Raw genomic sequence first — 22,749 nt, 5'->3', positions numbered from 1 at the left:
ATGTGATGTGTCTTCTAAAATTCACTTATGTTATAAATGAACTTATATGTGATGTTGATGAACTTACTAACTTGTGAGTTTGATGGTGTTTCAATAGGCTTATACTAAGCTTATGGTATTGGTAATGATTTGTGCTTAATCTATGAATTGTATTAATGAAGTAGTAAGTTATGTTTAAGTTTATACGAACTTACTAAGCACTTGTCGCTTTCGTAGTTGTTTTTATTTGTTTTATATATCATCGAAAGATCAATTTGGTTGGAAGCTCGTCGGAGATATATCACACTCCAGCAATCAATTTAGTAGTTATTGAGTATTTTGTCCAAGGTTAATAATGGCATGTATAGGTCTTTTGTATTGATGGCTTATGGATGTATTAAATGGTTGGTTTAGTATGCTTGTGTCCTGAAGTTTATGTTTATATGATGGACTTGTATTGCTTGTTAAGTAAGGTCATCTTGACCACTTTTAGTGATTGAAAAGCATGATCTTTTGGTATGTTTGTGATGGTTTGAGAATGATATTTTGATGAATGTGTTAAGGATGTTTTTAGTGTGTATAAGTTTTGAAAGCTATGTTGGTTTGGTACATTTTTTTGATGCCTTACCAAGTTATGTCATTTTGGTTACCTTAATGTGCTTGTATTTAAGGTTCTTTGGTATGTTTTGATGGCTTGCAATTTGGTTGTAAATGTTAGTTAATTGAACTTGGTTATTATGTTTGGATTATGGCAATATTGGCATGTTTAGGTATTTGATGTTTTGATGCATTTGTGGTACCTTGAATGGCATATTGGTTAGTTGAATTAGGGTCTTTGAAATGACATCTTTAGGTGTGTTTGGATGATGTTTAGGTCACTTGGAAGTGTGCACAATTGGATTGTATATTAATGCATAGGTTGGTTATGAAATGGCTTGATTTTAAGTGAATTTTGGGTTCATGCGGCCTGAGACACGGGCTGTCTCACATGGCTGTGTGTCATTTGTGAGTTTCTTAGTGTTCAGGTTAGTGAGTTACATGACCTAGCACATGACTTAGCACACGGGCGTGTGGGGTATCTCAGTGAGTTACACGGGTGAGGACATGGGTTGGGACACAACCGTGTTTCCCTTGTTCAAAAGTTACACGACCGTGTGACCCTGTTTCCAATTTTTGCAACTTTTTCCTAAACTTTCCATTTTGTTTCAATTAGTCCCGAATTGCCTCAAAGCTATTTTTAGGGCTTCGAGGGCTCGATTTAGGGATAAAATGCATGTGATTGAATGGATTACGATATGTTTAATTTACTTAAATATTATGATGTTAAATGTTTCTGATTGTACAATAATGCTCCGTAACCTTAATCCAGTGACGGAGACAGGTTAGGGTGTTATAGTGATGGCTTAATGAGCATTATTGTAGAACTTAAAGTGCAATTAAATGTGAATTCGATAAGCATATATTGTGTACAAGTTGTGATGTAAATTGATGAATATGAACAGAGATGATGTGCATTAAATTAATAATTAAAAATGTATAATTGTGGATATTTTGGCCTTGTGATCTCTTGAAACCTTTGGATATAGTTGGCATGCTATAGGAATGTGAGTACTCACCTATATGTATTATGTTTTTGGGTATTGAGGCCCTAAGACAGGTTGGAGAAATAAGGGAATGTGAGCTAAGCTCCATTCAATGGGACATGTTTAATGTGTTGGAGAGTCTTAACTTTATGCTTCACTTTTTGGGATATGTTCGACTTTATGAGTCAATTGGTGTGTTGGAGATCCGTATATCCGATGTGTGGTATTAGAGCCTACTTTTATGTTTCAAAGCCTCAAGTGCCAAATTATCGTTTAAATGTGAACTTATATATTGTGATAATACGATGTGAGATGGATGCATAAACATGTAAATAATATGCTAAATGAGTTTATTTAAGTTTTATGAAAATGTTAGTATGTTCTCATAGTAAATTGCGTATGTAATTATGGTTTAGGTCGTCTCCATTTAAATTGTGAATGGATGCGAATAGATCAACTAGACTTGTGAGTTACTAAAGCATGTATACGTTGTTAGTCTTGATGAATTATTATTAAATGAATTATATATATAAGTGAGTTGAGTGTAATTGCATGTAAGAGTATATGCTAGTTTTATGATTTAATGAAATATGAATATATTATTTTGACTTGGTTAGAATATGTTTGTGAATGTGTTGTACTATGCTCTTGCTTAACCTTTGATATTGTGTTTACTTTGTGGTTACTTTGACATTCACTGAGCTTGTTTAAGCTCACACACTCTCTCTAACCGTTGCAGATATTTAGCGTTTGCAGTATGAGTGGTGCAGGAATACCAAGGAAATGATCCAAGTTATGCTTTAGTATTTGCGTAGGTGGTGTTAATATTGTTTTTTGAACTGTAGGGATAAGGCAAAATGGTTAGACTTTGATTGATTATTATTGTGGTCCTGATGATATTTTATGGGTTTAGTTTTCTAGCACTTTTGATGGATGTCATAATTATTTCATTTGTTTTGGTTTGAAGATTTGCTATGATGAAGTGCCATGAACTGTATATAGGGCCAATGGATGTTGAATAATGTGGTAGAACTATTACATGATATTTCCATGATGTTTTGGATATTTTATAGCTTAATTATTCCTAGGAATTTTAGGCCAGAACCTTGGTATGTTGATTCTTGCTTAGAGATGTTTTTGATACTTTAAACTATTATTTTAGTCGTTTTGACATTGGTTTAAAGAGGTAAATGATGCATGTTGATTAGATATTTGTTAGAATAGATTAAATGCTTAGATGTGCTATATTTTTGTGGGCTGGAGTAAAGGTATCGATATTTGAGTTATAAAAGCAATACCTCTGTAATATTTCGATGTACAGGAAGTTAGTATGGTAATTTGTAAGAACGCTAATAAAGAGGACGATTACCTATTAATGTGACATTTTATAATGTGTGTGATGCGTGATGGTGGTGTAACATCCTAATATTCGAGCTCGGCGACCGAGCCAGGTATAGGGTGTTACAACCTTAATAGTGTACTCCTAAATGGCTAATACGAGAATTTATTGCGTTGGAAATTGAGTACCGACAACCAATTAACCTGAATATGTAGCAACTGAAGTGATATAACCTGGAATGATATGCAAATGCTCCGGAAACTCAAGTTCTCACATCTCGTTAAAGTTAACTTCGAGCATACAGGCTAAAGGTTGATATTCCAGAATATCTTGTCCAACATCAACAACATGTACATGTTCCCTAATCCTAAAATTGACATTGCTAAAGTCACCAATGAGTTCTCTAAATAGCAATACATGATATTCTCATGCATTTCTAGCTCTAGTTGGGAATGGTGTATTCCAACAGAAGTTGATGGCACCTCATATGGATTTGGAGAACCACTAGATTTGAATTCTGGAAACTGTGATGCAAAATGTCCTGATTGTATTTCTGTCTAAGTGTATTTATCAGAGATAACTGGTTTCCAATAGCAATACAAAATTATAAATAAACTTGTATGTTAGGTCCGATGTTCCAATTTGTGAATCCACTACATGAGTCATTTGTTACATCGATATAGGGTTCCTAGACAAGCTTGGAATATTGGCCCCCATGTCCTTCTTTAATGTTGTGAGCTCGACATACAGCTTAACTCTTCCATCACCATTTTGACTCTTGAAGTGCAATCATTGTCTATCGATTATTATCATCTGCTACATGAATTGCAAATATCTCACTAAATTGTCACATTTATAAATCTATACCTCAACAACCCAATCGAAGCTCCAACTTTTTAACCAATTTTGCGCTTAATCTCCACTAACGTGATGACTTTTTTTGAACATTTGGACTCGAAGATTACAATGATATCCATATCATGAATCTGACCATTATAGTTCACCGCACCATAAAACCCGTTGCTCATTTTGTATAGAACTCATGTGTATAATATCAATTTAAATTTAAAAAAGTTAATCAATATATAATTAATAAAACAATAGCATTATTCTTGCTAATATAATATCTTTATTTATAACATTAACATTTTCATATGAAAATAAAAATATTCTTAGTAGATTTTATAATTCTAATAACATAACAACACTATTGAATATTCAAAATATCACTATGCTTGACAACATTGAAGATTTTTCGTAATAATCTTTTCCTTCACCCTAGATATACAACGACATAACAATGTCAAATTTGAACAAAAGAAAAACAATGGCATCACCCTATATATATTGTATATTTAACACAAATAAATATTCAACACAAATAAATATCAAATTTTAATGTATATTAACACTAATATATATTAAAAATGTCAAAAACTAATGTATATTCAACAACAATATCAATAGTCTATTGCATATTTAACACTAATACCTAGTATGTTAATGAATTATAATTTCATGGAGAAAAATATTTACAAAGATTGAGAAAGATAGGTAAATATTGTAGAATATTTGAAAGATAGTAGCTAGAAAAAGATAACAATGCTTAAGGAAAGAAGCCAAATAAACTTATTTTGCTTATGTTGGTGTGAGGGTGTATATATACAAATTTTAACCTCCTCCACATTTTCCATTACTATTTCACTTATTCTTTACTCATACATTGCTTTGTTCCATCATCTCAACTTTGCCTTGTTTTATCATCTCAAAATATCTCAACTTTGCCTTTTTTCAACCCCTCACATATGTATGAGAAAGTTATATTTCTCGGCCTTTACATGCTTCCTTTAATTGTTGCATCTATAGGCTTTCACTGTTGCATCGAACATGCATAGTATGCAAATCGAAGTCAAACACCTCGAGAGATCGATTTAAAAGTCAACACTTTTAGGAACTAACTTTCATTTAAATCAACTCTTGGAGATGCCAACTTTGAAGTTGAGACGTCAGAATATTGATTTCACCTTTCCCTTTTGCAAACTCGACTAGTTTGCTAAATAAGCCAGCATCTCAACTATTGAAAAAAAAATCTTTTTTCAATGTACATACAACTAAAAAAAATAGAATTTTTTAACTTTACAAGCAAAATTTAATACATGATACATGTCTATTTTAATTTATTTTAATTTTTCTAATATGTGTTTAAAACACATGACAAATTTCTTCTCAACTTATAAAATTTTTAACTGATAATGTATTAAATAATTTTGCATAAAAGAAAAAAAAGGCCAATGGACAACATTCATATCCTTGGAAACTGAAAGTTAGTTAATTATAGGGAAAAACTATAGAGGGATGGATAATACTGTGTTAAGTTGCTGAAATGGCCGAATATAAGCCTTACAATTCCAAAGGCAAGTAAACCCGAACTCAAATAAAACTTCCCACCTTGTTTTCCAACTTCTAGAACCCTCCACGCTCTCCCATAAACCTCCCTCACTTCTTTCAGTAGGGTTTTTAGTTTCCACTCCCTGTTTCTCGAAACTCAAAATTTTATCTTGGCCTTCTCTCTATTTCTCTAGGGCTTTACTTTGATGGCTCCAGTTCTAAGCAGAAGCTTAGCTACTCCATCTTTAGCCTCTCTCACTTTGACAAACCCCAACAAGGCCTTCAATCTCAGAACCGCTTTTCTACCTCCAAATGCCCTCAACAAGGCCTTCTCTTGCTCTCGATTGAGGTGGAAACTTGAGAAGAGAAACAACCGGATAGCGGTTCGATGTGAGGCTTCAGCTGTAGCTGAGAAAGAGGCCGAAGAGACCTCCGGGGAGAAATTTGAGTACCAAGCCGAGGTGGGTTTCTTTTGCTTTTCCTGGGTTTTGCTCTCCTGTTTCTGCTTTTGGTGGAATATTTAGGGATTTAATTGGTGGTTTTATGAGAAAATTAAGGGAAAATGATGTTTGCTTGATGTATTACGACACTTGAAAAATAAACTTATTATTATTGGATAAAGCTTTGGTTGGCTAAAGGTAGATGCTTGTTTACATTGAAATTTTTTACCCTATATTATCTATTCCTGAAATTAATAGTTTACAAATGGTTGCAGGTTAGTCGCTTGTTGGATTTGATTGTTCACAGTCTATACAGTCATAAAGAGGTCTTTTTGAGAGAGCTTGTAAGGTGAGAATATTTATTTCCTGCTAAAACCATGCACTTTTTTAAATGACGAATCACGTTACTTTTAGTTTAGTTGGTTTTCTGTTCGGACGATTGACGAAGTTCTGTTTCTGTGTTCCAGTAATGCAAGTGATGCTTTAGATAAGCTTAGATTCTTAAGTGTGACTGAACCCTCTCTGCTTGGAGATTCGGGAGAACTAGAGATACGCATCAAACCTGATCCAGATAATGGGACTATCACTATAACGTATGCCTTTTTTATCACCTTCTCGAAAAAAAAAATTGATACGAAGAGGACTTAATTAAAAAAAAAATTATTTTCAGGGATACGGGAATTGGAATGACCAAAGAAGAGCTTATTGACTGTCTTGGAACAATTGCTCAAAGTGGTACTTCCAAATTTCTTAAGGCTCTGAAGGTAATTTCTCTTGTATTTTGTAAATATCTCTCTCTTTTTAGAAAATAAAGGAAAAAAAGTGTTTTGGTGAGTGACTTAGCATCTCATTATTTGTAGGAAAATAAGGATCTAGGGGCAGACAATGGTTTGATTGGGCAATTTGGTGTTGGATTCTATTCTGCTTTTCTTGTTGCTGAGAAGGTAACATGCTGTCATCTTAATGATAACTTGCATTATCATCTTCTGCTTCATGTATGAAGCCTTTTTGTTCAATAATTTTCAGGCTAATTGGGTTGCTTGTTTATATGTTTCTTGAACAGGTTGTTGTGTCCACAAAGAGTCCGAAGTCAGACAAGCAATATGTTTGGGAAGCTGTAGCAGACAGTAGCTCCTATGTGATTAGGGAGGAAACTGATCCAGAAAATATTCTAGTCCGTGGTACACAGATTACACTTTATTTAAGGGTACTCTATCTGTTCATTCTTTTTCCTCTTTTACACCCTATTTGAATGTATTTGCATTTGCATGTTTAAAAATATTAAAGGAAGACAGTAAATAGCATTGAGATTTTAATGTAGTGTTTCGTGCTACAAATACAGTTGCCTTAGAAATTTCTGCTTCTTTAAATTTCAATTCTTCTGAGTGCCATATGTCTAAGATATTGTTCTCCTGCAGTCAGATGACAAGTATGAATTCTCAGATCCCACCAGAATTCAGAATCTGGTGAAGAATTATTCCCAGTTTGTTTCTTTCCCAATCTACACTTGGCAAGAAAAATCAAGGACAGTTGAGGTTAGTATGCATATTTATTTTCTAATTTGGATATAATTCCTTCCATCAGCACTGATGCTTTAGGCATCTGGAAACAATTTGCAACTATCGAATTAATTCTTGTTCCTCCTGCAACATTCCTTCATGATACCTCAGCTTATCTCTGTGCTGATCCTTTTTCCTGATCTCATATCCGGTGACAAAGAGTCACTCTGTTTTGTTATAAGCATTTCAATTCTGAGCACATTAAAAATTAGCTCTTAACCATTTTTACTATATTTATATCTTTGAGCAGGTAGAGGAGGAAGAACCACCAAAAGAAGGAGAAGAAAACCCAGAAGTAACTGTTCCATTGCTTTTTGATATTATTGTAGCTAGCAAACTATCTTCTCGGTAAATGTGGTGTTATGGTTGCCTGATATGATTGTTGACAGGAAGTGAAGAAAAAGAAGACGACTAAAACTGAGAAGTATTGGGACTGGGAATTAGCAAATGAAACAAAGCCAATATGGGTGAGTTTGGTTTTGTCTTCTCAACAATATGCAATTTAAGCTGCTTTTTTTTCTTAAGAATGCTATTGTATGACCCATATAGTTTTATTGTTACAATCATTATTTATTTCTTTTTTTGGGGTCTGTTGTAGATGCGAAATCCTAAGGAGGTTGAAAAAGACGAGTACAATGAATTCTACAAGAAGACTTTCAACGAATTCTTGGATCCACTTGGATATACTCACTTCACAACAGAGGTATTCATGTGACCATAGTTTATGAATTGAGTTCCTATGAGTAACTAGATTTGTAAAAGTTTCTTTGAAAATCATGCAGGGTGAGGTGGAGTTTAGGAGTGTTCTGTATATTCCTGGCATGGGTCCTCTAAACAATGAGGATGTAGTAAACCCAAAAACAAAGAACATACGTTTGTATGTGAAACGTGTATTTATCTCAGATGATTTTGATGGAGAGCTGGTAAGCTTTGACCTGGTCATTTGATACTCTGTTTTTACAATATTGGCTTTTCCAAGACTTGTGGGAGTTTATAATGGTTCTTTGCATTGAATAACATTTGGGTAACCAAGAAATGTTATAACTAAAATTTTTTTGGCATGGTTTGATATCTCGTTCTCCATCCATTTCTTGCATGTTTATGATAAATCCATTTAAAGGTTCTTTGAAAATTTTAACTGGAAAAGTATTTCCGCTTTCTACTTGTATGAGACAATCAAAGATAAATTCTGGATCTTCACAAGAAAGTAGGGAAAAGGATTGCTTGATTTCTTTTACTTTGTTCCCTTGCTTCAAGTGACTAAATAATGTAATTTGCATTTCTCTGATGAAAGATATAGTCTTTCCTTGTGTTGGTAGCTTGTTTTATCAAGCTTTAACTTGTACTTGAACTGAATGTTATTTTGTAGTTTCCACGATACTTGAGCTTTGTGAAGGGTGTTGTGGACTCTGATGATCTTCCACTTAATGTTTCTCGAGAGATCCTCCAAGAAAGCCGTATTGTAAGATTAGTTTTTTCTATACTTAAATCATATTTTACTGTCACATGTAAAATTATCCTCTGTAAATCCTTATTCTCAGTTTAGGGTCAATGAGCAACTCTGCTAACTATTTAGCAGTTACTGTTATGTTGCCATATTGACTGTATTATGGTTACTGTTTATTAGGTGAGAATTATGAGAAAGAGGCTTGTTAGGAAAACTTTTGACATGATTCAGGAGATTTCTGAAAGTGAAAATAAGGAGGTATATTGTGTGATGGAACCTTAGATTTTTTTTTTTTCACTATTGCTGACATAACTTTGTCTATTAACTTGGACTATGGTGAACTTGATTACAGGATTACAAAAAGTTCTGGGAGAACTTTGGCAGGTTCCTAAAGTTGGGATGCATTGAAGACTCTGGTAATCACAAGCGTATAACACCATTGCTTCGGTTTTACACATCAAAAAGTGAAGAGGAATTGACAAGTTTGGATGAGTACGTTGAAAGTATGGGTGAGAATCAAAAGGCTATTTATTACTTGGCAACCGACAGCTTGAAAAGTGCCAAGACTGCTCCATTCTTAGAGAAGTTGGTTCAAAAAGACATTGAGGTATGTTTGTCTATTCGGCATTGGATGTGTAAGGGTCAAATTAAACATGGCTTCAGTTCTTTAGTTGGCTTCATGGCATTTGGAGTAGTTCCAATTTATGTGTGGATAAAATTGATAAGATATTGCCTTGTGAACTACTTGAATCATCTTCAGATAGTCTTATATTTGGAAATTTCATGAAAAAGCTGAAGAAAAGAAATTAGTTTAACCGTTGGGTGCTCGTTATAGTTGATAGGATGGCAGAGATTTCCTTTATTCCTTTCATTATTTATATTGGATAAATCAACTTATTTATCCAACCAAAGAAGTTGGCAAGCCTACATATTGTATAACAAACTGCTTAGCACTGAAATAAGGAATGTCAAAACAAAAATACTACTGTTAAATCAAATTATTTATTCTTGTTATCCTAAGCACATTTTTTTCTCTTTCTTTTTCCCTCTTAGTAGCTGATCTGGTTTCTTTGCATTATAATCGATATAAGCTTCTTTCTTTTAGGTTCTCTATTTAGTTGAGCCTATCGATGAGGTTGCCATTCAGAACCTTCAGACCTACAAAGAGAAGAAATTTGTTGATATTAGCAAGGAAGACTTGGAACTTGGTTGGTGTTTATGGTTTCTTTTATTTATTTATTGGTTGAAGGGGGAGGGGTATCTTCCTTTGGCTGCCTTGCTCTTCATTTCTGATGGCTTTGGTGTGAATCTAATGGAATTTGTTGTTATACCAGGTGATGAAGATGAGGTAAAAGAGAGAGAAACTAAACAAGAGTTCAATCTTCTCTGTGATTGGATAAAGCAACAACTGGGAGACAAGGTGGCCAAAGTCCAAATTTCTAAGCGACTAAGTTCATCACCTTGTGTGCTTGTTTCTGGCAAGTTTGGATGGTCAGCTAACATGGAAAGGTGAATGATTTTATTTTATTTCTGTTTCTCGCCATAAGTCAAACATGCACTAAATCGTTCCTCGACTAATATTTTCATTATGCAGGTTGATGAAAGCACAAGCGCTTGGAGATACAGCAAGTTTGGAGTTCATGAGGGGAAGGAGGATCCTGGAGATTAATCCAGATCATCCGATTATTAAAGACTTGAATGTAAGACCATTTAGTTGAACTTGATTGCAGATATTCTAGCGTAGCATTCTTTTAATTAGTTTGTGGAGAACTAGGTGTGTTTGATAGAACAGTTATCTTGGGACCACAGGAACCCAAGAAAGCACAAAGTAGAATGGCTGCAATACACTTGACACTATTAGTTCAGATAACTGCAGACTCTGTTTAAATTATGTGCACTTTGTTTAAGCCGGTAAAAATATTAATTGTTAGAAGTGTGTTACGAAAATGTTGATATATCAAGACATGCTGTCCTTGATTTTTGTTTATTCAATGACGGCCATAAGGTAATTAGACAAGTGTATTATGAAAATGTTGATATATCAAGACTTGCTGTCCTTGATTTTCGTTTATTCAATGACGGCCATAAGGTAATTAGCCCTTGTCTAATTATGATGTTAATTTCAATTAATTTTCTTTGCAGGCTGCTTGCAAGAATGCGCCTGAAAGCAGTGAAGCCAAGAGAGCAGTTGACTTGTTGTATGATACAGCATTGATCTCCAGTGGTTTTTCTGTAAGTGGACAGACTCATTTTTTTTGTTCAGCCAACATTTTTGCCGATATGTATTGTTTATGTACCATAAATTTTCTTACGTCTCTCTTTAATCATGCAGCCCGACAGCCCCGCTGAGTTAGGTAACAAGATATATGAGATGATGGCAATGGCACTTGGAGGAAGATGGGGTAGATATGAGGACGATGATGAAGTGGAAGCATCAGAAGTTAGTGCTGCTGAAACTGATACGAGTGCCAGTGAAGCTTCAGAGAACCAAGTGATCGAACCATCGGAAGTAAGGACAGAGAGTGATCCTTGGCAAGATTAAAGTGTCGTGTAATTTAAATAAAAATTTTCCTGTATTATCTGATTGCTATTAACAAAATAATCCAGAAGGAAAGAAAAGTTGTGGGTTCGGTTTGGGAAGATGAGGAGGTTAGTGATAATGGCTGTTCCTATGGTGGATTAAAGTTACTTATACGTGATGATTTTAATTTTTAAAGCATCTAAGGAAAGTTGTCTTTTGAGTTGCTGCTTTTCCTTCACTTGGACGATAATGGTGGCTTAAATTTCGAGGAGTTTTGCTACATCGTCTGAAAATAAAGAGAAAAGTCAACAAACCAGGTGCTAATTGACATATTTAGGGATTCTTACAAGACGATCCAATGAAAATCTGTACTAAATGTGTAAATCGTATTGGCTTAGCGAGGCAAGTGTCAGATATAAAAACAAAAAACTCTTTTAAATGTTGGATTGTGTGAACAACAATTTATCGGGTTTAGAGGGCAGGACATAGCCGGCAAAAAGCCTGTTAAATTACAGTTGTTGACATTATAAACGTTCTTTTCAACGTCCAAATCATCTTCCTGAAGACACCTTCCTCTGTTGGCATCTTTCGACTGTCATCAGGCCGGTTCGTAGATAGCTTGTAGCTATTGTCCGTCGCTTCCGTTTAAGCCACTTGACATGCCTACAACTAATCAATCTGTAGAAGGCATTGAATTTTGTCTAAAAGCATAACATTTGAACATACTAAATATATTATGCTTTCAGCCGTAAGCGCCAGCCAAAACTGCCAAATTACATTCAGCTTCTGTTCTATTTGTTTGATCTCAACTTTTAAGTAACCACTCCTAATAAAATAAGAGATTGTTGAATTAGTTCAACTTCAAATAAAGAATTACATCATTGACAATGCCGACATCCGGAGCATATTCAAAGCACTTTACCGATCCGAGATGTATTTTAGTTGTTATTTTTGTACTGACATATAAAGCACCAGCTTTTCTAATACAGGCTCATTCATTCAAAAAGCAGGGTCTTAACCAATCATTCCCTGTTCCAACAGACAATGGCTTCTTTCTCAATAGAAGATTTTGTTGGTGATGGGGTTCTCAAGGAATTGATTCCAAAGTTATTAGAAGAAGGTTGGGATGACGTCCCAACTTTAAAGATCATGAATCCAGAGGATATGGATGCAATCAATATGACACAACATCAAAAGGTTAAAAATCTTTTCACCTCTCTAAGTATAGTAAATTATCACTATATATTCTTATTTCTATGTTCTTCAGGATGCTCTGGAGATCAGAACATACCTTCATGATCGAGCTCTTATGCAATATGGAGATAAGTTAGAGGCCTCCAGGAAAAGCCTACCTGAGCTCCTTAACTTAAGCACCGAGGATCTGTCTTCGCAATTTGGCATGAAAAGGGGCCACATTGCACGTTTCACAGATAGAAACAATAAATGCACCGATCCTCTACCCAAATCTTATGGCCTCCCTGCAAGGAAACTCACAGTTACACCATCTAGAAGTAACACCACTTATAAGATGCAAACCATAAGAAAATCCTTCTCCAGGAGCAGCACAAACAATGACAGGTCGCTGGAAGAATCACTGGCTGATTTCAAGATTAAAGATGGATACATATTTAAAGGGATTGTTGCTGCAGGGCCAGCTGAGCCTCGAGCATGTGGTTGCGTTCAACCTCCTCCTGTGGTTGACAATGTGGCACCTTACTCTGCTATTGAAAACATATCAGTTCAGAGATTAACTCCTGAGTATAAGATTGGAATGGAGCGTTTGGCGAAAACCAAGACTCCACCTATGAAAGCTTCAGAACTGTGGCGAGATAAGCCGGCTGTTCTCCTATGCATTCGACGGCCTGGGTAAAGTCACTCATCATATCCGACCAATTCCTTTAACTAATCCATAAAATAAAAGCAAAATCATGATATATTCAGTGATAAGAACTGAGTGTCTTGCAAAATCACTCGTTGATATGTTTAGATGAAAGGAACCATTTATTTTACTGACATGGAAACTATGATAAATCTTTTGCCACATGATTACAGGTGCATTATGTGTAGAGCTGAAGCTCACCAGCTCTATGCCAAAAAGCCAATATTTGATGCACTGGGAATTCAAATGTTTGCAGTTCTTCATGAACATATAGAATCAGAGGTGCCTGGTATACTTCAAAATATTTCTCCAAAAAACTCCTATTTCATTTCCTCAGATATCAAATCTTGATGCAGATAAAAGACTTTTGGCCACGTTATTGGGGCGGGGTTGTGGTCTTCGACCGGACTATGGGATTCTTCAAAGCTCTTGGAGGTGGGAAATTACTTAAAGACAAGTTTCTATCAGGATTTGTGTTCAACCCCAGGGCTATTGCAAATTATAAACGCGCAAAATCTATGGGAATAGAACAAAATTTCAAAGGAGAAGGTGAAATTAAGGGTGGCCTTTTTATAGTTGGTCCAGGAGGAACTGGAATAGCTTACCAGTTTATAGAGAGGAATTTTGGAGATTGGGCTCCTGTAGCTGAAGTTGTAGAGATATGTGCTCGATTAAAAGTAATTGCTATGAACTCTCTTAATTCCAAATCATGGTATCACTAATTATCATCGAATTAACGTAAACCAACTTTTGTTTCTACAAAATGGTGTAGAATCAACAGCAAGATGAAGGAGATTCTAGCAGATCACCGCAAGAACACAAGTGAAGTGGTTCCTCATAGTTCCAACTTTCTATCGTTGTTGGAATAAACAAAGTGCATGCAATGTTCTCAGTCTTTAACATTGCTCAACGTTTTGTATTATTAGTATGAAACGGAGAATACCCTCTACGGATTGGATAGACATTTTCTTTTTGAATAAAATGCAATTCGATGATTCATAATAACATAAAATTTGAGTGAAACAATAATTATGTACCTTCTCAAAGGTGTTGGATTTTTGAAGAAGGAGAGGTTGAAATCGAAGCAAAAGATGAAAATTGGAGAAGTTAATTTTTGGTGAACTATTTCATTAAAAAACTGGTACTTTGTTTACATGAAAAATCATGCTTAAATAAACTAAAAATAGTAATAAAATATTACAAATTGGCTTAATTCAGTGACCAGATTCATGTAACTTTCTTTTTTATTTGCTGGTTTTTGTCTAATCGCCTGCCAAAATGTTTAATCAAAATTTATCATAGTTTCAGTTCAGGTTGGCAAGTTGGCAACTTGCAGAGTGAAGAGCTCGCAGGTGAGCTCTCATGCTTGGTGGCTGTTCTAGTGAGCTTGCAGTCTTGGTGAGCTCGCATTTTTTGGTGAGCTTGCACATTGGGTGAGCTCGCAGTTCGCAGTTAGCAGGTGAGCTCGCATCTTTTGGTGAGCTTGTAGTTCACATTTAGCATGGATGGTCATTTCACAATACTCTTCCTTGACCTCCATGCTTCGAACTCCAATATCATAATGCAGCTTTTCAAACCTCATCTTCACAAGGGGTTTTGTTAGAGTATCAAGAGTTTTGCATCTTTGCCTGCACTCAAGCTTGTGCTTCGATGAGCTCACATTTTTATGGCATCGCACTTTTCTAGCACACATTTCATTTAGCTTGTAGCTTGCACTTTTTGTAACACTCCTAACCCGTATTTGATGTTGAAACAGGGTTACAGAGCATTATTGGACTTATAACTTATACTATCAAATATTTGATAATCAAATACCATTCAAAAACATTCATACAATCTCTAATACGAGCCCTCGAGGCCTCAAATAGACATTAAAAGTGGTTCAGAACTAAACTGAGACTCAAGGAATTTAAAAAAAAAATTGAAAACTTTCAAAGTGCAGGGGACACACGCCTGTGTCTCAAGCAGTGTGGGCATTCGAAATGGGGTTATACGGCCGTGTCCCATCCCGTTTCTGACCCTGTGTAACTCACTGACTTGGGTCACACGGCCAACCACACGCCCGTGTGCCAGGCTGTGTACCATTTGAAATGGCCTCAAAGGTAACATATGCTCGTGTCTTGAACTCGTGTAACTCTCTTTTTTCACCCAAGAACAAATTGATGACACACGGCCTAGTACGAGCACACGGGCGTGTCCCATATCCACATGGGCTTGTGACCCCTGTTTAGTGGAAAATTTTCTATGTTGTTGTGAAATTTTCTAAAGTTCTCGGTTTAGTCTCGAACCACTTCTGATACATGTTTTGGGCCTTGTAGGCTCGTATTAGGGACATTGTGATTATGTATGTATGGTTTTAATTTGGACGCAAATGTATGGCTCGGAAATGTATGTTTGCTTGTGTTTAAGTCCGGTAATGCCTCGTACCCTATTTCGGCGTTGAATACGGGTAAGGGGTGTTACATCAAACGCCCGTATGCTAGGCCATGCGAAACTGGAGGGTATACTGACTTGTGCCACACTGCCAAGCCACACGCCCGTGTGCTAGGCCGTGTGAAACTATTGACTTGATTTTTATAGGAGTACCAGGGGACACACAGCCATGTGACCTGGCCATGTGTCACACACGGCTGAGATACACGCCCGTGTCTCTGCCCATGTGGACAAAAATAGGCCATTTTCCAGGCCATATTACTCACCTACATTGGTATCAACTTATAAACATCAATTTGCACATATCCAAGGCATAAATAGGCATTCAAAACCAACCAATATCAAGTTTATAACATGTAATATCTACACATACAACATGATATCCATAAGCACATTCACTTGACCACTTTAACACATATCAAACATACTTCCAAAGTCTACCTAGATGGTAAAATACATATATGAGACATTGTGCCTAAAGCCTAGCATGCATACTCATTTCATTTCCAACCATCTAGTACCAAAACACATTTGTACAAGCACGACATTCTTATAGCAACTATACACCACATATCATAAGGCCATTTATACATATATACGTACCAAAATATATGACCAATTTACAAGCCAAATCAAATGGCCAAAACTCAACAAGACATATAGACCATATTAGCCAAAAATACCTATACATGTCATTTAACCCAAAATATAAAGTCTAAAGTACCAAAATGATTGTTTGATAGTGTGACTCAATCTCCGACGACTTTCGAACTGAGCAAGCTTCCGAAATACTATAAATCACGGAAAATAAACAGAGTAAGGAATTAAACTTAGTAAGTTCATTTAACTAAAATATAACTTACCATTCATCCACAATTTAGATAAGCATAATTAAAATGTAGGAAATTTCCAATTGGCCCTAAGCCAAACACAAAATCACAATCATGTTAGCCATATATGAATTTAACAATTTAAATTACTTTCCATATTACACATGAATACTTGTACTAGTTTGTATTGAACTCGTATAACCTTGTATTATCACTATATCCGTTGAACCAATTGGAATACTATCGGATACTCAGGTATCTCGTACACTAAGTGCCAATACATGGTCAAAACCACCTCTATCTCATATCCCATATAGAGATGCTCACTCTCGAGCCATCACTGGTTTGCTTACACAAGCTGTAAGTCAAGACGTAGCTACACAATGCTGCTCACACAAGCTATAAAGTATCCGTAACACATGCCGAAAACTCAGCCATCGGTAGGACGTACGAGACCAGCACCCAAAAACACAGTAACCCCTAATGACATGTTATTCGTATACTATTCCTAGGTGTCAACTGGGATTCACATATTGTCGATACCTCGTCAAGAACTTTCGTGGTGTCGTATCATCATAATTATACTAATTAAGCATTTAAAACACAAAAAATTTAATGCTTATTTAACATACGAGCTTACCTCGAATTAGTACAGAGACAATCGACCGATTAATCCACTACCTTGTCTTTCCCCCGACCTAAAACTGAACGTTGCTTTTCTTGATCTATATATAATCAAATTTAACTAATTTAATATTTATTCTAATCAATTCAATCCAATTTCATGTTATGGAAAAATTACCATTTTACCCCTAAATATTTGACTTTATTACAAATTAGTCCCTAAGCTCGTAAAAATGAAATTCATGCAAATTTCTCTACACTCAAGCCTAGACGAATTTTATAGGTGCTCATAGTAGCTCATATAATTCACAAATTCACACATTTAACACATAAATTTCACATTTCTTAATTTAGCCTCTAATTGACAATTTCACTTAAAATCACTTAACAAAAGTAGTTTATTTAACAACTAAGATTCATTTTCTTCCATTAAACTTCAAAACCCTAACATTTTTATCAATGGAAAAACTCAAAATATTCAATAGTTTTGCAAATTAGTCCTCTAGATAGCTAGGTTAAGCTACAACGATACCGAAAACATAAAAATCAACAAAAACGAGACAAAGCATCACTTACATGCAAGGGAATAGCTTGGCTGAAATTTTCAAGCTTCCATGGCTATTTCTTGTTTGTAGAATCGGTTGGTGAAAGAAAAATGTAAAAGATGATAGCTTTTCTTTTGTTTTATTTTATCTTTAATTTACCTAGTACCAGCCTAACATTTCCAATTTCATGATTACACTCCATGTACATCCACTAACTCAATTAGTCATCTAATTACTCAATAAGGGCCTCTACTTTAAATTTATATAGCTATTTAACACCTTTAGCTAGTAGAACACAACTTTTGCACTTTATGCGATTTAGTCCTATTTCACAAATTGAGCATACAATCGGTAAAATTTCTTAACAAATTTTTTATACTATAATTTTATCATGCTGTTGATATTAAAATAATAATAAAATAAATTTTTACAACCTCGAATTTGTGGTCCCAAAACCACTATTCTGATTTCACTGAAAACGGGTTGTTACACTTTTCATAGCTCGCACATCTACCAACACACATTTTTGTTGAGTTCGCAACTTGCATTTTGGTGAGCTTGCAGGTTCACACTTCATCCTGTTGCTTGCTACTGCATGATTGGCCAACTTTGAACACTTTTTCTTAATCATTTTGCAACAAGCACCAATGTTGTTTTCTTGTGCAACTTCTTCAAAAATTGTAGGCTCCCATACTGCTAAGTCACATCTATGATAAGCTTCAACAATAGACGTAGTGCTTTTAACAAGAAGATCATCAAAGCCTTTATCTTCATATTTATCTTCAACTTTAGTTATCTTCTCAATTGTTTTTTATTTGCACACTTGACTAAGGAACTTATTGTTCACATGTCCCTGTCTATTGTGACAACTATATGATTTATCTACTGAACTAGTATAGGCTCTCAAGGCCATAAAATTCCAATCCAGTATAAAGCTTTTATTATTTATAGGGACTGTCGTAACTTCATGTCCTAATGAATCAAATATAGTGCAGTTTTTTTCTTTGAAAACAACAGTGTATTTCTTCAATTCCTAGGAGATTATGATCTATCTCAGGAACTAAAAGCACATCTGTAACTATTTTATTACCTATAAGAGTGCTGATTAGCACATCTCTTTTTCCTACTACTTCAATATACTGTCCATTTCGAACTCTAACTTGTGAAATACAACTTCTGTTAATCTGTTTGAAGATGCTTTCATTTGAAGTCATGTGGTGCATCTATTGTCAACAAGCCAATTCTTTTTTTGTTTGTTGGAAGGTTTGCATGGTGCCACGAACTAGGCTTCACAAGAGATAGCGAGCTTGGCTTCGCAAGAGGCAGTGAACATCAGTTCTTCTTGATCTGCTCCTACTGTCTGTGCCTAAGCATTTCATTTTTGTTGTGGGTTCCTATTATTCTTGCACACCCTCTCCATATGCCCAAATTGTTTGCAACTTCTACATTGAAAATCTGGCCTGAACCAACAATACCTCTCTAGGTGATTAGTCTTTTTGCAATGAGAAAATGGTGGATTTTTCTCCTTGCCACCATCTCTCCAACTATCATCTTTCTTCTCTGTCCAATCCTTTTCTTCATTGTTTAAGGAGCTCGCAGCATCTTTGTTTTTGGTTTGAAAAGCTCCTTCAATATGTCATTCTTCTCTACTTGCCCTTTTTTATTCTAGAGCACACAGAGCATTAATTAGCTCCGAGAGTGATATGGTTGATATATCCCTTGAATCTTCTAGTGAGGATATCTTTGATTCGTATCTCTCAAGAAGTGTGGTAATCACCTTATCAACTACTCGACTATTAGGGAACTGATCACCTAGCAGTCTTATCTTGTAACAACCCGATTTCGACCCTATTCGGAATGGTGATTTTGGGACCACGAATCCGAGTCAGAAAAATATTTAAAAATTATTTTCTGTGTTTATTATGTGTGAATTTATATGTGTGAAATTTTCGTGATTAAATTTTGTCATTTGAGTGCTTGATTAAATAAAAGGGCTTAATCGCGTAAAATGAAAATTTGATGGTTAATTGAAAAAGGGCTGAAATGAATGTGTCTTTATATGTTAAGGCATTTAAAATGCAATTATACCATTAATATATGGGATGGACAATTGTAACCTATTGTTATAATGGTTTCATATTTTATAATAAAGGCTAATTATGTAAATTAACTAATATGTTAATATATGTTATAATATCACATAATTAAAAAGCCATTGTTCATACTTTTTCTTTGACCGAATAAAAAAAATAAAAGAAAAGAATAAAAGCTTTAGTATTCGGCCATTTTCAAGCTTGATTTAAGGTGAGTTCTAGCTCGATTTTTGATAATTTTTACGTTTTTGAGATCGTTGCTATGTTATCTACAAAGCCCATGCTCGAATATTTGATTTTGATGAATATTTTGAGTTATGCCATTGTTGAAACTTGTGATTTTTTTTGTTTGATGATGGAAAATAAAAGATATGTGATAGATTAACATGTTTTGTATTGGAATTTTTGATGATTTTCAATAATTAGGACTAAATTACAAAAATAATAAATTGAGGGACTAAAATATAAAATAAATAAAATTTATGGACTTGTATGAACACTAGGAACATTCGGCATAAGCATGGTGTGTGCGAAATTTGCATGTTTTGTGTTTTATGCAATTTGGACTAAATTGTAAAAAGTGTTAAATGTTAGGGTAAAATGGTAATTTACCTATTTATGTATTTTTGGACTAGATTTAATGAAAATATGTTTGAATGAGTTTAATTTGAATATGTTTAGATCAAGAACCAAAGAAATCGGAGTTGGATTGGGGAAAAACTAAAGTTGTCGACTAGTCGTCCCGTTCCGTTTTTCATCATCTAAGGTAAGTTTATAAGCAAATAGATGTTGTTAATTTTAATTAAATGTGAGTTATAGATGCTGAATGAAATATGTGAATATATATATGAGTTAGCCGAATGTGTACAAGCTTAGCAGTTTATGAATTTGTTTCGACTGAGTTATGACGTCCAAAAGCCCTGTACGAACCATAGGATTATGATATGTGATTTCGTGTAAGACCAAGTCTGGGACGTTGGCATCAATATATGTGATTTCTTGTAAGACCACGTCTGGGTCGTTGGCGTCGATATATGTGGTTACGTGTAAGACCATGTCTGGGATATCAACATCGTATTCAATTCGTGTAAGACCCTGTCTAGGACAATGGCATCGATTTGGGACGTTGGCATTGTATGGTATATGTGATTATCCGAGTATCCTATTAAATTTCGAATGGTTCAACCAGTAATGATAAGTTGTGAACGAAGGTGTAAATTGAGCTAAAATGATCAGGTATGAGTTAGTTAATCACCTATCTGAAAATAAGGTAAGTTGGCCATTTAAGATGTGATCCAAATAATACAAGTTACTAGTGTAAACATATGTGCAATTGGTGGTATATTCGGCCATATAAAATAAATATGTATGTGATTGTTATACTCTGATTTATAAATATATATGCATATAAGTGTATATGTACTTGTTATGATAAAGATATTTTGGCTTGGAAATTGAATGGTAGTTTGTTAATGTATATATACATATGTTCATTCGGCCATGAATAATTTATATGTGAAAGTATATATAATACATGAAATTGTAAGTTTAAGATTTAAAGTGATTATGATAGTATAGTTTAGTTTAGTTTAAATGAATTGATTATGTCAATTAGTTGTTTATCTGCTTATGACTTACTAAGCTTAAATAGCTTACTGTGTGTGTTCTGTTTACCTCTGTTTTATAGATTTTGGATTCAAGTTATGAGCTCGGGGATCGTCAGCAAAGTCTATCACACTATCGACTATTTTTGGTATTTTTATAAGTGAACATTCTAATCTATGGCATGTATAGGCTGGATTATACTTTTGAAATGTTGGATTTTGGTTTATGTAAAATTTAAGCCATACAAAAATGGCTTAACTTCTATGCTTGAATTCGGTTATGTTTGATTATGGTTTAAGTTCATTTTGGTTTTAATGCTATGTGTCATGGATGAATGGTATTTTTGATATGTGTTTTGTGCATTGAAGTTGGTTGATGATTTTGGATGTGGTTTGAGTGAGTTGGCTAAGATATATATATATATAATAGTATGAATTATGTTTGTTATGCTACCTTTGGTTAATATGATTTGATTATGTTATATATGTGTTAGTAATGGTTTAAAATTAGTAGATGAGTATATTTGAATAAATGTTGAAATGAGATAATAAATATATTTGATTAATAGTTCGGCATTTGTATATATATTTACATTCTTGCATATGATACATTAGTTTGACATATACATTATTTCAAAGTATATATATATTGAGGTGATTGGTCACGAGTTTTGGTAGTGAGTTTGATGGTCGCAAAACTAACTAATAATTCGACTTAAGGCAAGCGCACCTATCGAACTATAGTATAGTTATGGTGAGATCAGAATATCGTATCCACGAGGACTAAAAGTACTAGTAGTTACTCTCTTTTTATTATCTAGCCTAAGAATTTAAGGGTGTTTTTAAACTAAACTAATTTTCTAATTTATCTAAGATCACGATAGAGGCGATGTGACACCCCTAATGTGACCCTAGTCGGAGAGTGGTTTCGGGACCACGAAACCGAGTCACAAGAATAATTAGGTGTTATATTCCGTGCTTATTGTATGTGGAATTTGTATGCGTAAATATTTCGTGTCTCGATTTTTATTAATTAGGTGCAAATTTATAAGAAAGGACCCATGTGCTAGGACTTGAAAATGTGATAGGTGTATTTTTAAGTGGCCTAATAATGCATGAAGTGAAATAAATGGAGTTGCATGTCAATTATCCCATTTCCTAAGGTGGATGGCGGCCATGACAAATTATGGGCAAGGGAAACATGTTCCCAACATGTTTTACTAATGGATGATGTTAGAAATAATAAAATAAGAGTATGGAAAAAAAATAGTGTTAGTAGGATGAGAAACAAAAAAAAAAGTGTTCATCTTTCTCCATAGGCTTGGTAGAATATCCTAAAGAAAGAAAAGAAAAAATTTGTTCATCCTTTCTCATCTTCTTGGCGAAAATACTAAGGGAAAAGGGGAGGATTTTTGCTTCATGCTTGGGTTGGAAGAGATCTAGAAGGAGATTTGGCTAAGTTTGCATCAAGATTAAGGTATGTAT

At 34.7% G+C, this 22,749-nt stretch overlaps 2 protein-coding genes across 2 annotated transcripts; both read left to right on the top strand.

Annotated features, from left to right (window-relative positions):
* The first annotated feature begins 5,277 nt into the window (after window positions 1–5,277).
* LOC108486292 (heat shock protein 90-5, chloroplastic) lies at window positions 5,278–11,464 on the top strand. The gene is made up of 19 exons (XM_017790264.2): window positions 5,278–5,750; window positions 6,005–6,078; window positions 6,197–6,322; window positions 6,400–6,493; window positions 6,590–6,673; window positions 6,793–6,936; window positions 7,148–7,264; window positions 7,539–7,583; window positions 7,678–7,755; window positions 7,887–7,991; window positions 8,071–8,211; window positions 8,658–8,750; window positions 8,916–8,993; window positions 9,088–9,342; window positions 9,841–9,943; window positions 10,070–10,244; window positions 10,330–10,435; window positions 10,878–10,967; window positions 11,068–11,464. Exons 1-19 carry the CDS (start codon window positions 5,496–5,498, stop codon window positions 11,275–11,277), a joined length of 2,373 nt encoding a protein of 790 aa, XP_017645753.1. The 5' UTR covers window positions 5,278–5,495; the 3' UTR covers window positions 11,278–11,464.
* A 795-nt stretch (window positions 11,465–12,259) lies between these two features.
* Window positions 12,260–14,141, top strand: LOC108485119 (uncharacterized). The gene is made up of 5 exons (XM_017788969.2): window positions 12,260–12,453; window positions 12,524–13,122; window positions 13,309–13,417; window positions 13,492–13,812; window positions 13,908–14,141. The coding sequence occupies exons 1-5, from the start codon at window positions 12,301–12,303 to the stop codon at window positions 13,959–13,961; spliced, it is 1,236 nt and encodes a 411-aa protein (XP_017644458.1). The 5' UTR covers window positions 12,260–12,300; the 3' UTR covers window positions 13,962–14,141.
* Window positions 14,142–22,749: the final 8,608 nt, after the last annotated feature.

The sequence above is a fragment of the Gossypium arboreum genome, chromosome 3, assembly GCF_025698485.1.
Source record: "Gossypium arboreum isolate Shixiya-1 chromosome 3, ASM2569848v2, whole genome shotgun sequence".
In the NCBI taxonomy this organism is placed as follows: Eukaryota; Viridiplantae; Streptophyta; class Magnoliopsida; order Malvales; family Malvaceae; genus Gossypium; species Gossypium arboreum.
Note: the sequence above shows the minus strand (reverse complement) of the source record. Positions and strands in the feature narration are given on the sequence as shown.